Source organism: Nannospalax galili, unplaced genomic scaffold (assembly GCF_000622305.1).
Source record: "Nannospalax galili isolate Female #2095 unplaced genomic scaffold, S.galili_v1.0 scaffold762, whole genome shotgun sequence".
NCBI lineage: Eukaryota > Metazoa > Chordata > Mammalia > Rodentia > Spalacidae > Nannospalax > Nannospalax galili.
This window is the reverse complement of record NW_008350126.1, coordinates 3,566,561-3,583,026: the sequence shown is the minus strand read 5'-3', so window position 1 is coordinate 3,583,026 and position 16,466 is coordinate 3,566,561. Positions and strand designations below refer to the sequence as shown.

Genomic DNA, 16,466 nt, shown 5'->3' with positions numbered 1-16,466 from the left:
ACCCCCCCTGCTCTGGCTGAATCTCATGAGGTGCCAGGCAGGAGAGAGAGTGACAGCATATCAAGTGCCACAGGCCCCTGGTCAGCACCCAGCAAGTGGTCAGCACCAACTGTTTTCACACCTACCTCACACACAGTCAGAAAACCACCCAGGAAGAGAGCAAACTTCAAGAGGATGAAGTTGTCATTACTGGATCAAAGTTGGTAAGTGCTGGTCAAGCAAGTCCCTGACAACTCCACAGGTTAGTTCCACAGAGCTATGGTCACCACCCCTATTTTACTTATTTTTCTTAAGATTTATTTATTTATGTGTATATGTGAGTGCCTGCATGCATGTGTAATGCATTCATACTCGGTGCCTGCAGAGTCCAGGAGAGGACATTGGAGACCCTGGAACTGGAGTTACAAAATGTAGTGAGAAGCCATGTGGGTGTTGGGAACCAAACCCATGTCCTCTGGGAAAGTAGCCCGTGCACTTAACCACTGAGCTACCTCTTCAGCCACACTACCCTAATTTTAAATAGAAGGAAATTAGTCTAAAAAGGGCAACCCCAACTCCCAGCTCTGATGTCTGACCCAAATCCAGGTGTCTTTTTCCCACTGCTAAGACTGAACAAGAGACAAAACACAGCTATCTTAAGTGGGAATTTCAAATGCTAGACTCAATAGATGAGCTTTTAAAAACGTTCCACTCAACAGGAAACACAACATGGAATTACCTGAGAAGTAAACACCCTTCTCTGGAGAACGCCACCATTCTTTGGCACTAGAAATGAAACCCAGGGCCTTGCAGACACTACAATACTAACCTATCCTCCCAGTCCCAGGTTTTATTAGTACATATTCATTGTACAAAATAATGGATTTCATTATGAGACTGTCATACATGTCTATAAGGACTCTGACAATATCCCCTCTCCCCCATATAGTGGTTCCCTTCCTCTTCCCAAAGTCTCCTTTTCATGTCGTTTTGTTTAGTAATCTAGTAATCTAGATTCTACATAAGGGAGAAAATGTGCTATTTGTCTTTCTGGATCTGGTTTATTTCAATAAACATGGCAATCTCCAACTATCTGTTTTCATGCAAACAGCATGATGTAATTCTTTAACCCAGCTCCCACTTTAAATTGATGTTCTTAGAGGATTCTCACCTGCTACTCGTATATCGCACGCTAACGCCAGCTCCAGACCACCACCCAGAGCAAGTCCGTCTATTGCTGCGATCGTTGGCACTGGAAGATTCGCTGAAACAGAGAAAGTTAACTTCCTTCACTTAAAGCATCACCTCACCACCCAATTCATTTCAGAGCATGTTTTAAAGTGGGATGTCACATGGAAACTTTATACCTTCTTGTCTTTAATAAAACACAGCATTCCCAACATTCCTCAAATTTTTTCTGTGGCATACAGATGGTCCACCCCTATGAGTGGGCAATACCTTTGAGCATTCCCATCTTCCTGAACTACTTTGAGGATTTTTTTTTTTTTTAATGTGTATGAGTGTATTGCCTGCATGTATGTGAGTGCACCCGTGTCGTGCAGTGCCGCGGAGGTCAGAAGAGGTCTGTAGGATTCCCCTGGAACTGGAGTTAAGGACAGCTTGTAGCTGCCATGTGGGTGCTGGGGAATTGAACCCGGGTCCTCTGCAAGAGCAGTCAGTGCCCTCTCTGAGCCCTCTCTCTAGCCCCTGAGGATTTTTTTTTAATTGAATTCTACAACTTCATAATCTAATAACGTAAAGTTTTTAAAAAGTACTTGGTTCATACAAATTCAAGTCAGGATAACTTACGTATCATTTTGAAACTCATGACTCTTTGTGGGCTACTGGTGCCTAGAACACAGTTTTATTCAGAGAAATAACACCTGTTCACACATGCACACAGAGCACAACTGGCCCACTCCTCAAGTGAGCAGTAGTAAGGCTCTACCCACAGTACTCTCCTGACCAGAGACAGCTCTGAGAAGGGACAGCATTCATAGAACCTTCAACCAGAGTTTCCTGAACCTACAGGAGAATATTTTAGGAAGCTTCTACAATAGTAGTTTCCACTGACTTTTCCTAAGGCCTTCAGTGTCAGTTATCCCTCCCCACACTCCCTCCACTACTCTACCCTGCCCTTCCAACCCCCACCACATTTAACCACTCCTGTTCTATTATTACCCTTCCCCCTTCATACTCTGTGTTCTATCCTTTCCCCTTGAAATCTCCCACATGACCCCTTACTAGTTTCCTAAGATTGATGGGTACTCCAATTTTAACACTCATGGCTTAAGTTTCAAATCTAACAACCACATATGAGTTACATATACGTATATAAAAGGAGTTTGGATGGAGTTACCTATAATAGTTCCCCTGCCCTGCTACAACCCTGTAGCTGGTATCCCCTTGCAATCTAGAATTAAGTCCCTACAACCCACAGCCATTCACCCCCTATACACCAAGACTGTTGCTGCCCCAGTTACAGTAACATCATAATGCCAGTCAGTACACCACCTGCACACACTGCCTGGATGCTGAGCAACATTAATCCCGGGGCACTGCCACTTTTGCAAACTAGGAGGGTCTCTTAACCTTCCCTTTCCTCCACCTCTGGCTATTTCTTAGTCTTCTCAATATAAGCCCTCTCCTCAAGGTCTCATTCCCACACACACTTCTACCACCTGTAACAACAATTACACTTCCATTTCTACCTCACACCCAAACTTCTACATTGTGTCACACAGCCCAGTGCTTGCTGCACCTCTCTACTGTAATGCTTTGTCATGTCCAAACCAACACCTCCTCCATCCTTCTATTTCTAGTAATCCTTCCGTTCACCACTCAGGATAGTGCCCGAAGTCATGCTTAGAGATCCTTTTCAAATTCCTATGTCCAGCTGTCTTAGTTCAACAACTTACAAACCTCTCAGACCTCTTCCCATCTCTGCAGCAGGAGTTCTGGGCCCATCACTCTCAGTGGCAGGAAGCCCTGTCTTAATCTCCTGTCTACAACTTGCCCCCTTCAGTGTACCATCCACATTTCTTCAGGGCAGTCTTCCTACAACACAGACACAGTCATGTTGTTCCCGGATTTAAAATCACGCATTTTTATTCCACTCTTAAGATAAAAACAGGGTAAGCTTCCAGCAGAAGATGAGGGGTACGCTCACTGATTCAATCTTCCCTCCAGCCTCAGACAGGCACTCTGGGTTCCCACTCCAATCCAATAGTCCCTCCCACTACAGACTCAGTATATGGCCAAGTTTCCGCTCACGTGGATGTCTTGCTAGTTGGCCAAGGCACTGTTCCAATACCCTTCTTATGTTCAGGGTACTCGCGCCCTCTTCTCCAACTCATCCACTACTGTACTGTCAATACCCATCTGGTATAAAATTTCAAGGCTTTGCACTCACAGCTCCTTCACCTCCACTACCATAAACCTAGAATCTGACCTACTTTCAAGTTTTCTTCAGTATTGTTGTGGTGATCTCTTTCATTTTAAATACTGTCAAATGGATATGGTCTCCTCTGTTTCTAGACACACATCACTGAATCCCTTGGGATATGGAGTAAAGTCTTATGTGTGCTAATGATTTGGCTGCTGTCAGTCAGCCACTGCTGGCTTCAGGATGGGGCTGCTCAGACCAAGCTATGATGACCAGACAGGATTGAGACTTTTGGCTCCATAACACCAAATTTTCTAACAGGAGAAGGATTGAAGGTGGAGTTGATCACCATGGCCAGTAATCAATTCTGCCTCAATAAAAGAAGTCTCAATAAAAATGTCAAAGGAGAGGGCTGAGAGGGACTTTCGAATACCTGAACAAGAGGCTTAGGAAGGGAAGCCACAGAGAAGGACCACAGAAGCCTGCAGCCTTCTCCCAACCTTACCCTATGGCTCTCTTCCCCTGGCTGTTCATTTGCAAGCTTCTTCTTTTCTGTGACCCATCCCATCCTGAAGCTGAGCAGGGTATGGCTGAAATCAGCCATAAGAACACGCATTACTCCAGATCCAGGGTATTAGCTGTGTGTCTACAAACAAGAAGACCAACTCATGGAGGTGCCAACTTACAATTAGTCACTCAAAAGTGGGTGCCAACCACTGCTTGTGACTAGCATCCTAGGTGGGGACAGTCCTGTGGCAGCTGGTGTCATCTTCAGACAGTGTCAGAATTTAAATAACACCTGGAAACCACTGGAAAGTATACTGCAGAAGAGCTTACTTGCACCTGAGGGGGAAAACTTCATATATCTGGTCACAGAATGCTCTGTGTTACCTTGGGTATACGAGAACAATAACAAAAACTAACTTTGTTTTTTCTGTATCTTAAGCTGATTTTTCAAAAGAAAAATAAATAGGGGAGATGCCCAGTGGGTCAAGGGATGAAAGTCTGGATCCCCAGCATTCATATAAAAAGTTTGGCAAGGGCCAGGCGTGGTGGCACACGTCTGTAGTCCAGCACTTGAGAGGCAGAGGCAGGTGGATCTCTGTGAGTTCAAGGCCAGCCTGGTCTACATAGTGAGTTCCAGGACAGCTGGGGCTACAGGGAGACCCTGTCTCAAAAAGACCAAAAAAAAAAAAAAAAAAAAAAGTTTGGCTTGACAGCACATGCCTATAATCACAGCGGAAGAAGGCTGAGACAAGAAGGTCTCTGGAGCTCACTGGCCAGGCCAGTCTTGCTGAATTAGTGAGCTCCAGGTTCAGAGAGAGACTGCTCCAAACATAAGGTGGAGAGAATTCATGAAGACCCCCAACACTGACCTCTGTCTGACGTCTGCCATGCAGACTGACACACAGTCACACACAAATAAATAAATAAATAATAAATAAATAAATAAATTCTTAGAAAGAAAAATAACAAAAATGAGTTTAAACATCCTCTAAAACCAAACTCAAGCCTAAGGTATTTCTATTGCTCAGGCTAAAACTGAGGTACCAGTGACAGGTAATTCCAAATCACAGTAAGCAGGTGCAATCTCAGATTCCTTACATTTCTCCCCTAAAATGAAGGCAAACTGATATAATATGTGTGGAAAGAGAAACTACTCTTAAATGTGACGATACTGACAAGCAGATGGCACAAAGAAATAAGTTGTCTGAGGCTCCAAGGAAACAGAAGAGCAGGACTCCAGGGCATCCAGAGTTCTAAACACTGGCAGAGGGAACTGCTGTTTCCAAGAGCAAACGAGGCTTTACGCTACAGTTTTTTTCATTAATATTCTCAAATAAACTTTACATTTAAATATTACACCTACACCAAGCCAACACAAAGTTAGAAAATACATTATCTCTTCAAAAGCATAAAAAAAAAACCTAAAATGAGAAAATGTATAAGAAGGCACTGAAACTAGGTGGGTGGTGCTGGCTGTGAGCCCAGACTGGGGCAGACATACCAGACCCTAGCTCCCACACTAGCAGACAGAGGCTGGCATGAAGCTGCTTAGTGAGCACAGCCTCCCAACCCTACAAGGTAAGGACTGGTACAAGAGACAAGCTGGATATGTTAGCAGGACACAATGACTGGGGTTTCAGGCCCAGTCTGGTGCAATGGGAGGGGTCAACAATGTCCAGAGATGTTGGCCTTAGACATGGGGGAAGGAGGGGCTAGAACCAAGGCGCTCCAGCTCTGGCTTCAGGATTCTGAAGTCAGGCAGTACCATATCACACTTTCCTAATGTTCATGCTTTGAGAAACTAATAAAAAGTATTTTAATACTATTTTTATAGGTTATTTGTAAACCTAGAAAAAAAATATAAAATTTGAGAAATGAAGTTTTTCAAGGGAATAAAAAAATTAACCATTACAACTTATAAGAAACACAGAACACAGAATGACAACAAATTGGGAGTCTAAAAAGAACATGAAAAACAGGATAACAGCACCATAGGTTAATTACTTGGAACTTCAGATATTTCAGTTTATTAACATAAAAACGCATTGTTGAAGGCTGTCCACAAACTTTTTCCTACTAAAGAATTATTTAAGTAGAGCAGCTTAATTTACTCGGTGGATAATTAACTATTACTGATTTTACAGTACTATAAATTCTGAAGGTAAGCACGCTTCGAAAGGCAGGCTATCAGTTCAGAGACCAGGGGAATGGTCTGGCAGCAGCTGCATATGCCCACAGAAGACCGAACAGGAACATTTTGAAATCCCAGGCTCCAGCTATTCTCAACCTCCAGAAGAAATCATGACTCAGTGTGTTAGCAACAACAGATCAGATACTATTTTGAGTTTCAGTCCAGGAAATGAGCCAGGTATGACAAGGAAGATAATAATCCTTTGAAATGCTCCTAAAAATATAATTAAAGCAAATAATTAAAGAGTTCAGCTATTTAAAGAAGGGAACACAGAAGGCCAGCCTCTGGCAGTTCGTGCTGGGCCAGGGAGTAGTGTCTACTTTCTGCTCTTCAGGGAGAGAAAATGTGTAAGGTTCCCTTTAAGCCTACAGAAAAACATACACAATTTGATTACAGACAATGCTAGTGATGATTGTGTGATTTTTAAACTTGATTTTGTTTAAAAACTGGTATTACAGGGTCAACAAGACAGGTCAGCAGGTAAAGGTACTCACAGCCAGCCCTGACCACATCAGTTCAGTCCCCAGCATCCACATGGTAGAAGCAGAGAGCCAACTCCCACAAACTGTTCTCTGACCTCCACACAAATAAATAACAAAATGTAACTTTAAAAAATTATTGCCTGGTGTGGTGCCGCATGCCTTTACTCCTGGCACTCAGGAAGCAGAGGCAGGCACATAGAGCTCTGTAAATTCAAGGCCAGCCTGGTCTACATAGTGAGTTCCAGGCCAGCTCAGTCTACAGGGAAATCCTGTCTCAAAAAGATCAAAAAAAAAAAAAAAAAAAAATCAAATCAAGTGAACAAAATACAGAAGCGGAGGCTGGATGGAAAACTCAAACAGCAGCACTATTCCTTACTGAGGGAGTTGTTCTATCAAGAGCCACCAGCTGAAGGCCAGCATTCCCTCCCACACACACAAGATCTGTGCTTCCAGGCTGCATCAATTCATAAAAAGTTAAAGAGTGTGAATCAGCCAGGAAAAAAATGGAGTAAAACTGCCTTATAACAGTGTGACAAAATTAGTCATCACTCCCTCCTCTAAGTAAAGCCAGAGGAATGCGAGCAAACAGCAAGGTATCAGATTCCTACTGCCACGCAGGGCAAGACTGAGAGACCCAGCAGGGCACAAGGCATCCTGGCTGCAGCTCACACTGAGCAATACAGCAAAAGGCACTTTTCTTAGTAGTGAACATAGCTGGGTCTAAAGTTTGTAAAAGCACACTTTGAGAATCTCAGCAACACAGTATTACCAAACCACACCAACGTATCTTTCCTTCTACATCTTTAGAACAACCTGATGGATGTTGACAAAAGCATGTTATGTGGCATAAAGCGGTATGTGACTTTCTCAGTGGCAATAAAAACAGTTGTAACTTTTCAAAAGTCATCCATTTATTTATAAGAACCTATTCTTTACTATAACTGACAGCACACACCAGGTTCATTAACTTATTCCTGACAAATATTCAAGCCAGAACTTCGGGGACAGTCTAATTAGAGTCTGCCAATGCTAAGTGTATCACACGCATGCTGACTGTAGCTAAGGGGGAAACTGGCAAACCTGAGCTCAACACTTCATCAGAGGCATGCCAGGCACTGAGCCCAAGGCTTATGGAAGCAACAGAACACATTTGTGGGAAGTTCGGGTGCTGAACACCAGTCAAACCCACCACTGGGACCTGATGGACCTGGGCAAACTTGTTAAACTTTCCTAAGCTCATCACACATCCTCCTGTCTTCCTACCTTTCTGTGCACATAACTATGTATGCAACAGACACTACATGAAACTATTTATGTAAATCGCCCATCAGTCTTACCACATCAGAAAAATCTAAACGTCAGTTTATAGATCAGGGCATTTACAGATGGGGACACTGAGGCACGAAGCAGTAGCTGTTCCTTGCTCAGCATCTCTATGGTGTGGGCACGGGTGGTCTAGTCCAGCATCCTGCCTTAACTGTCTATCACCAATTCTTGTAGCCCAGAATCAGAAGCCTAAAGACTTGGCACGCTGATTCACCTTCCATCCTCCCTAAGCACCAGAGAGAAGGAAAATGCCGAGACTGCTAAAGCACTGCCAGCACTGGGGTCCAAATAGCGACTGCGGGAAGCAGGACACAAAGCTCCACGCAGCTGACTGTAAGAGCTCTGCCCCAGCACAGGATGTACAGTAGGAAAGTCAGCTGCAGGGCAGGTCAACTGTGAGCATCTCCTTAGGCAAAGAGAAGCTGGCAGGCTTCATCCCCACACACTCCCACTGGAAGGCGACAACTAATCACATAACTCAGCAGTGACTTTCACTGTTGACTGGGGTTCCGACTGCATAATGTAAAATCTTGCTTGCCTTCACAATGGAGTCACATCTGCTTCTGATAAAAATGAACACTTTCAGCAGTTTACTTTCACCTAGCAGAAAACCAGCACACCCTTGCTCCCTGAGTGATCAAGCTAGGCACCCTTCCTGTTCTGAATGGGTGGCACCAGCACCATTTACAATACTTAGAAGCCTCCTAGAAAGGTAGAATCCCATCCTGTGTCCCATAGACCCATAAGCCTCCACTCCTACAAGACTTCAAAGTGTTTCAAATTTGAGAGCTCTGGGTAGCTAAACACAGGGAACTTAAGAGTCTCACCATCCTAGAGAGGGGGACAAGCAGGGGAACCCTAACTCCTGGGGTTACACTTACAAATGAAAAGATGAAGAAGACTCACATGTAAGACTGCAGGAGTGGCCTCGGTCAGACACGACCCCCATGTCCAGGATGTGGCACATGTGCCCTAGAATACTGCTCAGCAAAGAAAAGGAAGTAATGACCAATGCGTGCTCCAAATCAAAGAAACCAAAACTAAGATGAGTAAAAGGAGAAAAATTAACACACACAATGTTCCGTTCTTCTAGTGAAGATTTACTTCATATGTTTGAGGGGGGATGTGCACATGAGGACAGGTATACACAGAGGATAGACGAGGGCGCTGGATCCCCTGGAATCAAAGTTACAAGTAGTGGTGAACTGTCGAACACCTACAAGAGCCGTGACTGGTACAGAATGGTGACAAGGCACCACGATCTAAACGCACAGGTGTCTGTGGGCTCTCTGGTGAATGAGTCAAAAGGAAATGTGAAAAGAGACAAACCAAGAGGGTACAAGCCCATCAGCACTCAGTGCTTACTCATCTGCAGGGGCCAGCGTAAGAGGAAGGAGACCCTGGGAGGCTTATACCTACATATGTCTTAGTTCAACACCGTAAATAACTGAAATGAATGGAATGATTAAATATGCTAAGTGGCAAACAGCATTTTAGACTCCAGTGAAGTTATTCATGCCTTACTAAGGCATGCTCAGAGGCTGAATCTTTCTTCAGAGACTTAACTAAATTGTGATGAACAGTGTTCTGCTTTACAGTCGTGTACTCACATATATAAGATAAAACTTCGCAAAAAATCCTGATAGTTTCCTTCTATCCCCAGTTTACTGAACTTTTCCATGAATAGATGCTGACATTTCCCAAATGCTTTTTCCCACTACACTAAGGGTGAACATATGATTTTACTTTAATTGCCTAAAGCCATGAATTAAATTTAGCATTCTCCAAAGAAAACCACCCTTATACTCCAGGAAACACCTTAGTCTTTTCTGACAAACTGCTGGGTCTTCTCCAAGTTCCACAGGCCTCAGGCCTTGTGTGAGAAGAAGAGTCAGACTGGTATAAGCTCAGGAGCAAATTCTCGCTGGCTGGTACTGAAGCATAAAGGCACCCACCCCCACCCCCACCCCCACCCCCATCCCCAAAGGTTCAGTGAGTCACTAAGATGGAAGAAGCTCCTGATATCTAAGTGCTGAGTTTGGTGCTGGGTGTGACAGGGATGGGATAGGGTAGAGATGAGGGATGGAGAGCAGGAGCCACAAAACTTTCAACAGCATTCTTAACTGATCCTTTCACATCTACTGGCATCGGGTTTTCTCATGGTGTTTTCTTACTATCTATCTTCACATTCTCCGCAGCGTTTCTGATGGAGTCTGTTTCGCACCCTCAGGAGTGGCCCCGCTCAATGCTGTCCCTCTCTGGCTTGTGTGTCACTCATGTCTCGTCATTGCACTGCTGTTTTCCTAGAATTTTCCTGGATTTCCAGTCTTTTGAGCTAATGATTAGCTATTTATCAGTAGTTTTTCTCTTGCAAACATGAATTTAAGGATGTGAATGTCTTTCAAGTACCACTTTCACCAAATCTCATGTGGACCAAGAACTAGGTCCCTATGTATCAATTTTCTGAAATTTTAACAGACCTAATGGATCTAGCACAGCATATTTTTATAAGCATTTCATGAACCCATAAAAATAACACATACTCTCTAGGCTAAGGGTAAATCTACTAAGCCAAACTTTGAAGTCATGTTGTATATTTCCTTATTTTTAAAAATCATTCATCAGGATCTGGAAAGATAGCTCAGCTAAGAACACTTGCTGGAAGTTCCCAGCAGCCACATGGTGATTAACAACTATCCATAACTCCAGTTCCAGGGGATATGACACCCTCTTTGGCCTCCATGGACACTGCACACATGTGATGTACTTACATACATGCAGGCAAAATACACATAAAAGAAAAATAGCAAATAAAACATTTTTAAAATTATTTATCAGTTTTGTCCTTTGGACCCAAAGAAAGCTCATGGTAATACCCATAATGCTAACATTGCTAATGATGATAAATTTGTCATTTTATATCATTTTATATTTTGAGGCTTTAGTTTTAGATATACACAGGTCTCACTTTTCACCACATACAGCAAATATCACTAAAATGTGTTTTATCTTACAGTGTTGACTGATACCAATATGATATGCTTCCCCCTCTTCTTTGGGTTAATAGTCTTTCCTTTTGTTTTGCTTTTCTGAGACAATCTTACTAACTTAATAGACGGGGCTGGCCTTAAATTCACTCTACAGCCTAGGCTGGCCTCAAGCCTACAACTCTCCTGCCTCAGCCTCCAAGTGCCAAAATTATAGGCCTACACCAACTTGCTTAGCTTTTTGTTAGTAATCTATTTGTTAAAAACTAAAAAGGACTTGAGAGTGATGTACTCTGGATTTGTTCCTTAAACTAGTTGACTAAACTATGACCTTAGAAATTTTAAGATTATGTGTATATTATTTTTGTCTACCCTTTTATATCATAGCAAACCTACACTGACCTTCATCACTTGCTTAGACTTTCTCATTTTTTCTGTCTATTGTGGAAAATATCTCCATTCCCATGTCCCTTTAACATCTTTAACATTCTCATTTTCTTTTTTTTAAATAATTATAAGACATAATAACATTAGCAAATAAATTTTCCATCTGTTGTGAGAATGCTTTTCCTGGGATACTAAACAAGCTTATTCCCTTTTAAGGTTATAGTGTCAAACCAATGCTTGATTAAAATTTTACTGGGGAACCAAAGAATTTTCCTCTGAGCTTACTTACCAATATAACTGATGGGTTGCTGAGGTGGATATATGACCTGAGGGTATATAGGTCAAGCCTTCTCTTCCTGGCCTTCCACAGACTGTATACTTTAGCCCTCCCCAAATCTAGAAGACCATGTGTGACTAGGGCTGAGAAGAGTGGTTGGATACTCACTGTCATTGGAGAGGGCCCAATGACACAACCCTGCTTGGCCCTCCTTTAATGAAGGAACATAACCCACAACAAGCCCAATTGTGGTGATGTTTAGCGATCAGGCTCAGCTGGAGTCATGGTGATGGTAGTTATTTCATGCAGAAGAGACTGCTATGACAGTATCATCTTATTAAAAGGGCATGGAATTTAAAAGGATTTGGTGCTAGCATCCACAAATGAGGAAGAACATACATCTTTTATTTTTCTGAATCTGTGATACTTCACTTAGTACAACAGTTTCTACATCATCCATTTAACTGCAAATTTCATTATTTCATCTTTCTTTACTGCTGAACAGAGCTCCATTGTGTAAATATACCACATTTTTGTTAACCACTCGTCAGTTGAGGGGCATTTAGTTTGCTGCCATCTCTTAGCTACTGTGAGAAGACAAGGAACAAACACGGCTGTACAAGTGTCTCTAACAATAGGATGAGTCCTTTGGGTATATGCCAAGGAGTGATGTAACTGGGTCATATGGTGGGTTCATTTTCAGTTTTTTAAGAGTTCTCCACACTGTTTTCCACAGAGGCTGCACGAGTTTGCAGTCCCACCAGCAGTGAATGTTCCCCTTTCTCCACATCCTCACCAGCATTTGGTATCATTTGTTCTCTTGATCCTAGCCAGTCTTATTGGGGTAAGGTGATACCTTAGGGTGGTTTTAATTTGTATTTCCCTAATTACTAACAACATTGAACAGTTTGAGATGTTTCTTAGCCATCTTTATTTCTTCCTTTGAGAACTCTCTGTTTAGATCTTTAGCTCATCTTTTAATTGGGTCATTTGGATTCTCAATTCTGGGTGTTAAACCTCTGTCAGATATGTCACTGGTGAAGATTTTTTCCCATTCTGTGGGTTTTCTCTTCACTTTTTTGATTTCTTCTTTTGCTGTACAGAAGCATTTTAGTTTAATGAGGTCCCACTTATTGATTGCTGGCCCTAATTCCTGAGCAACTTCTGTCTGATTTAGAAAATCCTTTCCTACACATACATCTTGTAAGTTACTGCCAATATTTTCTTCTAATAGTTTCAGGGTTTCCAGTTTCACATTGAAGTCTTTGATCTACTTGGAGTTGACTTTTATACAAGGAGAAAAATTAGGATCTAGTTTCATTCTTCTACAGGTAGAGATCCAGTTTTGCCAGCACCATTTGTTGAAGATGCTGTCTTTCCTCCACTGTGTGTTCTTGGCACCTTTGTCAAATATCAGGTGGTTGAAATTGTGTGTACTTGGGTTTGGGTCTTCAATGATGTTCCATTGATCTATATGTCTATTTTTGTGTCGGTACCATGCTGTTTTTATGACTATACCTCTGTGGTATACTGTGAGATCTGGTATAGTAATCCCCCCAGTGCAGCTCTTTGTGCTCAGGGTTGCTTTGGCTATCTGGGGTCTTTTGTGCCTCCATACAAATTTAAGGATGGTTTTTTTCTAATTCTGGGAAGTATGTCATGGCCATTTTTATTGGGATTGTGCTGAATCTACATACTGCTTTTGGTAGGATGGTCATTTTCACAATATTAATTCTTCTAATCCATGAGCATGGGAGGTCCTTCCATCTCCTGGTGTCTTCCTCAATCTCTTTAACAATTTAAAATTCTCATTGTAGAAATCTTTGGTGTCTTTGGTCAGATTTAATCCAAGGCATTTTAATACAGCAATTATAAATGGGAATATTTCCCAGTAATTTTTCTCCAATTGCTTATTATTGGTATATAGAAAGGCTACTGATTTTTGTAGACTGATTTTATAACCTACCACTATAGTGAAAGTGTTGATCAGTTCTAGGACTTACTGGTAGAACTTTTGGGATCCCTGAGGTATAGTATTGTATCATCTGCAAAAAGGGAGAGTTTGACCTCTTCTTTTCGAATCAGTACTCCTTTAATTTCCTTCTCCTCTCTTATTGCTCTAGTAAGAGCTTCAAGCACTATGTTGAAAAGGAGTAGAGAGAACAGATATCCTTGTCTGGTTCCTCATTTTAATGGGAATGTTTCCAGTTTTTCTCCATTTAGAATGATGTTGGCTATGGGTTTGTTGTATATAGCTTTAATTATGTTGAGGTGTGTTCCCTCCAGTCCATTTCCCTCTAGGACTTTGAACATAAATGCATGCTAAATTTTGTCAAAAGCCTTTTCTGCATCTATTGAGATGACAATGTGTTTTTTTGTCTTTGAGTCCATTTATATGATTAATGACATTTGTTGACTTGCGAATATTGAACCATCCCTGCATCTCTGGGATAAAGCCTACTTGGATCATGGTGAATTATCTTTTAAAAATATTTATTTATTTATTTATTTATTTTATTTATTTATTTATGTGTATTCATGTATTGCCTGCATGTAGCTAAGTGCACCCATGTCCTACAATGCTGACAAAGGTCAGAAGAGGCTGTCAGATCCCCTGGGACTGGAGTTACGGACAGTTGTTAGCTGACATATGGGTGCTGGGATTCAAACCCAGGTCTTCTGCAAGAATAACCAGTGTTCTTAACCACTGAGCCATCTCTCCAACCCCCGGTGAATGATCTTTTTGATGTGTCTGTATGTGGTTTGCAAGTATTTTGTTGGGAATTTTTGTACCTATGATCAATAAGGATATGGGTCTGTAGTTTTCTTTTTTGGTTGTGTCTTCACCTGGTTTAGGTATTAGAGTGATGCTGGCTTCATAGAAGGACTCTGGGAGTTCTCCCTCTGTTTCTATTGTTTTGAATAATTTAAGTAGCATTGGTTGGAGGTCTTCTTTAAATGTCTGGTAGAATTCTGCTGTAAATCCATCTGGGCCTGGGATTTTTTTGGTTTGTAGGCTTTGTATTACTGTTTCAATCCTTATACGTTATGGGTCTGTTTAAATTGATGATCTCTTCTTGGTTTAACTTTGGTGGTTCCCGTGATTTTAAATATCCATCCAATTCTTTTAGATTTTCAAATTTAGTAGCATATAGGTTTTTAAAATATTCCCTTATAATGGTTTGGATCTTCTCAGTGTCTGTTGTGACATTTCCCCTTTCATCTCTTATTTTGTTGATTTAGATTTGCTCTTTCGTTCTTTTGGTTAACTGGGCTAGGGGTCTCTCTATCTTGTTTAGCTTTTCAAAGAACCAGCTCTTAAAGTCCTTGAATCTTTGTATTGTTTTCTTTGTTTCTATTTCATTAATTGCTGTTCTGATTTTTGTTACTTCTCTTCTGCTGGGTTTAGGTTTCATTTGTTCTTGCTTTTCCAGTGTCTTGAGTTGTAGTGTTAGGTCATTTATTTGGACTCTTTTTTTTTTAAATATTTTATTTATTATTTTTTTATTGTACGAGTGTATTGCCTGCATGTATGTGAGTGCACCTGGGGCGTGCAATGCCGCGGAGGTCAGAAGAGGGCTTCAGATTCCCCTGGAACTGGAGTTAAGGATGGTTCCTAGCCGCCATGTGGGTGCTGGGAATCAAACCCGGGTCCTCTGCAAGAGCAGTCAGTGCTCTTAACTGCTGATCCAACTCTCTAGCCCCTATTTGGGCTCTTTCTAATTTTTTAATGTAGGCACTTAGGTCTATAAACTTCCCTCTCAGAACTACTTTTAAAGTGCCCCAAAGGTTGTGTTGTGTTGTATTGTCCTTCTCATTGAATTCCAGGAATTCTTATTTCTTTCTTAATTTCTCCTTTGACCCACTCATTGTTTAGGAGTGTGTTGTTCAATCACCACAAGTTCATGCAGTGACTAGGGTTTCACCCAGTGTTGATTTTGAGCTTTATTGCATTGTGGTCCGATAGAATGCATGGAATTATTTCAATTTTTTTGTATTTGCTGAGGTTTGTTTTGTGCCCCAGTATGTGGTCAATTTTGGAGAACATTCCATAGGGTGCTGAATAGAAAGTATATTCTTTGGTGCTTGGGTGGAATATTTAGTAGATGTCTGTTAGGTCCATTTGATGTATGGTATTGCTAATTCTCTCTGTTTATTCTTTGTCCAGTTGACCTGTCTAATGGAGACAGTGGGGTATTGAAATCCCCTACTATTACTGAGTTGGGGTTAATCTGTGTCTTAAAGTCCTGTAGTGTTGTTTTTATAAATTTAGGTACACCAGAGTTTGGTGCATATATGTTAAAGATTGTAATATCTTCTTTGTTAATTGTTCCTTTGATCGGAATGAAGTGACTGTCCTTAACTCTTCTGACTAGTTTTACTTTGAAGTCTATTTTGTCAGATATTAGAATTGCAACCCCTTATTGCTTCTTAGTGCCATTTGCTTGGAATATTCTTTTCCATCCTTTCACCTTAAGATAGTGCCTGTCCTTGAAGGTAAGATGGGTTTCTTACAAATAACAAAAAGATGGATTTTGTATCTTAATCCATTCAGTTAGCTGTATCTTTTGACTGGGGAGTTCAGTCCATTGATCTATAAGGTTATTATTGAAAGATGTGTATTGGTTGCCATCATTTTGACTGCTGTTTGTGTTCTTTGTCTAGTTTTATGTTTTCTCAATTACACCTTTATTTGTTTTCTTTTGTTGCCCCTAGGGTATAGCTGTTCCTCTCTCTTCTCTTTGTATTGTTTCAAGTATTCTTTGAAGGGCTGGTTTTGTGGACATGTATTCTTTCAAGCTTTTCATGTCATGGAAGATTTTTCTTTCCCCTTCAACTATAATAGAAATCTTTCCTGGGTAAAGTATTCTGAGCTGGCATCTATTATCATTTAGAACTGGAAATACCTTGGTCCAGGCTTTGTCCAGGCTCTTTGGCTTTCATA

The 16,466-nt window shown here is 41.4% G+C and overlaps 1 protein-coding gene across 4 annotated transcripts in view; it reads right to left on the bottom strand.

The window, feature by feature from the left end:
• Auh (AU RNA binding methylglutaconyl-CoA hydratase) overlaps positions 1-16,466 on the bottom strand; it is a 128,752-nt gene that overhangs the window by 76,801 nt on the left and 35,485 nt on the right. For 3 of the 4 annotated variants that reach the window (XM_029570524.1, XM_017801736.2, XM_008847351.2), the window contains one exon: positions 1,151-1,243. The exons of the other annotated variant lie outside the window; for it this stretch is intronic. In XM_029570524.1, the coding sequence (XP_029426384.1) occupies positions 1,151-1,243 (93 nt within the window). The remainder of the gene's footprint in view (positions 1-1,150; positions 1,244-16,466) is intronic. 4 annotated transcript variants of the gene reach the window in all.